At 64.7% G+C, this 3,403-nt stretch overlaps 1 protein-coding gene across 1 annotated transcript in view; it reads right to left on the reverse strand.

Annotated features, from left to right (window-relative positions):
- The window catches only part of PHRF1 (PHD and ring finger domains 1), a gene marked incomplete at its 3' end in the record, with an annotated part of 26,023 nt that overhangs the window by 11,714 nt on the left and 10,906 nt on the right, over positions 1 to 3,403 (reverse strand). The window contains exons 10-14 of the mRNA XM_014534006.1: positions 2,925 to 3,052; positions 2,334 to 2,524; positions 1,911 to 2,030; positions 1,165 to 1,319; positions 4 to 311 (exon numbers count right to left, since the gene is read on the reverse strand). Of these exons, the coding sequence (XP_014389492.1) occupies positions 4 to 311; positions 1,165 to 1,319; positions 1,911 to 2,030; positions 2,334 to 2,524; positions 2,925 to 3,052 (902 nt within the window). The remainder of the gene's footprint in view (positions 1 to 3; positions 312 to 1,164; positions 1,320 to 1,910; positions 2,031 to 2,333; positions 2,525 to 2,924; positions 3,053 to 3,403) is intronic.

Here is a 3,403-nt window from a genome sequence, read left to right on the forward strand (position 1 = left end):
GTTTGAGATCTTAGATGTGAATCCGAGAGGCCCAGCGTGCTCACTGACGCCTCTAACTTGTGGGTCCTCCCGTCGTTTGAAGCCGGGACTGTTCACATTCGACGGGCTCTGGGCCTGGCCTGGCCGAGGGGTCGCTGAGGAGTCCGGTCTCGCGGCAGCCCCCGACGTGAGCGCAGGGACGTGGGAGGGGGTGGACCTGCCTTGACTGCGCGACCCCAGGCTTCCCGGGAGCCCTGCGCTTGGTGCTGGGGGCTGCGGGCCGTCTCCCCCTCGGGACAGACCGACTGAGCGTCGCTGAAAAGAAACAGGTGCTAAAAGACAAAAAGGCAGACAGCCATCAGGCGCCCTCCTCCTGTCCAGGCTCCGTGACGTGCTCAGCCTTCAGCACACGGCCGTCTAGCTGTGCATTTCAAGTTCCTGCTACTTGTTGCTGGTGGGGGCACGGCCCTGTGGGGGGCGTTGGGACCGCCGGGGCGCCCTGGGCAGCTGGAGGCTTTGCTGTGGGGCTTCCCTTCTGCCTCCCCTTGTGATATTTGGGTTCAGGACGTGCTGAAGCCAGTGACAGACCTTTGGCAGGAGGTAGGAGGGGAGGGCTGCCGCCTCCGCAGCGCTGCCATCACTGGCTGCCCAGTCCCCACACTGGACCCCACCCCCAAGACCTGCTAGGCCAGTGATGGCGAACCTATGACACGCGTGTCAGAGGTGACACGCAAACTCATTTTTTTGGTTGATTTTTCTTTGTTAAATGGCATTTAAATATATAAAATAAATATCAAAAATATAAGTCTTTGTTTTACTATGGTTGCAAATATCAAAAAATTTCTATATGTGACACGGCACCAGAGTTAAGTTGGGGTTTTTCAAAATGCTGACACGCCGAGCTCAGAAGGTTCGCCATCACTGGGCCAGACCCAAATCAGCGGAGGGCTCCACGTGGCGGGCTCCAGGGCCGTGAGGACACAGGCCACGGGGCGGCCTTGGGCCTGCGGCTCCATCACCACCCAAGTGATCTGCTCGTCAACACTGTTCAGAACATGAGGGAAAAACAGGAGGACGCTGCCCCTCCTTTACGTCTTCTGTGCGTGGAAAACGCACCCCGCCCTCCACGCGCACCCAACCCACCCAAGCCAAGCGTGTCTCCACTTCCGCTCGGAGGCAGCTTACCTGCCCGCTTGGCGCTGAGCGAGCCGTCGCGGTGGATGGTGATGTCGGAGCTGTCCATCATGAGGAGGCTCTGGCCCGACAGGATGCTGCCCAGCAGGTCGGGGACAGGGGCCACGTCCACATCCGGCTCAGGCGCCGCGGCAGGAATGCTCCTCCTGCAGGTGCAGACCAGGCCCTGCCACCGCTGCCCTCAGGCTCTTGCCCCGCCCCCAGGCCCTGGGAAGGGGGCTGAGAGGAGGCCGTCCACCAGGACCCCCACAGGAGTGAGACCCACCCGGCAGCTCCCCTGAAAACGGGGTCGGGATGAAATCAGTGGGTGCACCACAGGCCAGAGCACAGCGGAGCAGCTCTGCCGTCATGGGGGTTCAGTTTCTTCTTTTCCCCCAAAAGCTCCAATGAGAAAAGGCCCAGCCCAAGGCGCAGCCCAGCAGCCTGGCCCCCACCACCCCCGCTGACGGATCCCCATCCAGCACCCAGCACCCCCGCTGACGTCTCCCCACCCAGCACCCAGCACCCCCGCTGACGGATCCCCATCCAGCACCCAGCACCCCCGCTGACGTCTCCCCACCCAGCACCCAGCACCCCCGCTGATGGCTCCCTATCCAGCACCCAGCACCCCTGCTGATGGGCCTGCCCGTGGCCTCGTGCCCCCGTTCCCCATCAAGAAGCCAAGGGGAGTCTGGGGGCTAGAGACCGGCCAGCATGGCTGCCACGCCGGAACCGCTGCCCTTTGCCCTCAGACCCACCTGGAGAGCCCCATGGAGACGGGCCTGGCCACGGGCTGGTGAGATCGCAGGGCCGAGCGGGAGAGGACCCTCCTCTTGGCACTCAGAGGGGAAGCAGGGCTGGCAGACGGCTCTTCGCTGCTGGAGGAAGGACACCAACCGAGGAAACGGTGACCCATGCCCGAGGCCCACGGGCCCCTCCAGCCCCTGCCCCAGTGCCCAGCAGGACGGCCTGGTGCTGCCCACACGGCACTTTCCTCGGCCCGGGACGAGCATGCAATGCCTGAGGCAGGAGGCAGCTCCCTCGCTTTCCTAGCGGCAACCGGAGGCTCACCCTGGCCCACAGGGTGGCGTGCCCACCGTCACAACGCTTGGAAGAAGGGAGGTGACAGCTTGCTCCCCAACTCTGCAGAGGTGCCTGCGGCACTGCCCCCCTGCAGTCACCTGTCGAAAGGGTCCAGCTCATAGGGGTCTCCGAAGACAGAGAGAGAGGCAGCCCCGATGTCCGCACGCATCAGCCCCAGGGAGGGGTCCGCGGGCCGGAACACGGATGGGATGCAGGCCCCGTGGGTCGGCCTCCGGAGGCCCAGTGTCCGCGCGATGCGCCCACGAGCTGTGACTTCACTCTGAGCAGCCTTGAAGGGAAAGAACCGCCATGAGACACGTGGATCTGGGTGCGAGCTGGCCACACCAGCAGCGGCTGAGCCCACGCCAGACCAGAGCGGTCGGCCCCACACCATCCCTACGCCCACCACCAGGCCTCTGCAGGTCCCAGGCCAATGAGGGTGGACCTGGGGCTCCGCCAGGACAAGACAGCCTGCCCGCTGGACCCCTGTGGGCACTGCCCTCGAAGCCACCCCAGCGGCCCCTAAAACCAGGGATCGCCAGGGAGCCTCCTGACGAGCCAGCAGCTCTGCCTGTGTCCTGGCCCACCCGCAGGACGCCCGCCCGTCTGCACTCTGTGCCGCCGGCATGGCTCCCAGCAGGAGGCCGTTCCAGGACACCACGCCCTCGCAGAGGACCTGGCAGGCCTACCTTCAGCTTTTGTCCTTTCCTCTTCTTCCCGCGGCCCTGGCGTCTCTTGGACCTTGTTCCCGAGCTCCTGCTCCTCACGGCCGGTCTGGGCTGGGTTTTCTTCCTTCCCAGCACTTTCCTCCGTCTTCCTGCAAAGAGGACACCGCGGGTCTGTGCTCCCCGCGTCGCGTGCCCGTGGCGTCCCCGAAGGGTGCACCCGCCAAGGCTCCGCAGGGGAACCACCACGTTCGCGCTTGGAGTCTTCAATGGGAAAATCAACTGCAGTTTAGAGGCCCTGCCGCCCACGGAGGGAGGGCGGGAGGGCGGGCGTGCACAGCAAGGCCCGGGCTTGGAGAACCGGCGCCCACGTCCCAGTTACATCAGAAGAACAAACCCAACAGCGAGCAGCGGCGAGGGACCTGGCTCTGCACCCCCGGGGTCTAACCAGAGACAAGAGAACACGGGCCACTTCCCCGGACACCACCCGCCCCACCCTGTGA

This window comes from Myotis brandtii, unplaced genomic scaffold, assembly GCF_000412655.1.
Source record: "Myotis brandtii unplaced genomic scaffold, ASM41265v1 scaffold1236, whole genome shotgun sequence".
Lineage (NCBI taxonomy): Eukaryota > Metazoa > Chordata > Mammalia > Chiroptera > Vespertilionidae > Myotis > Myotis brandtii.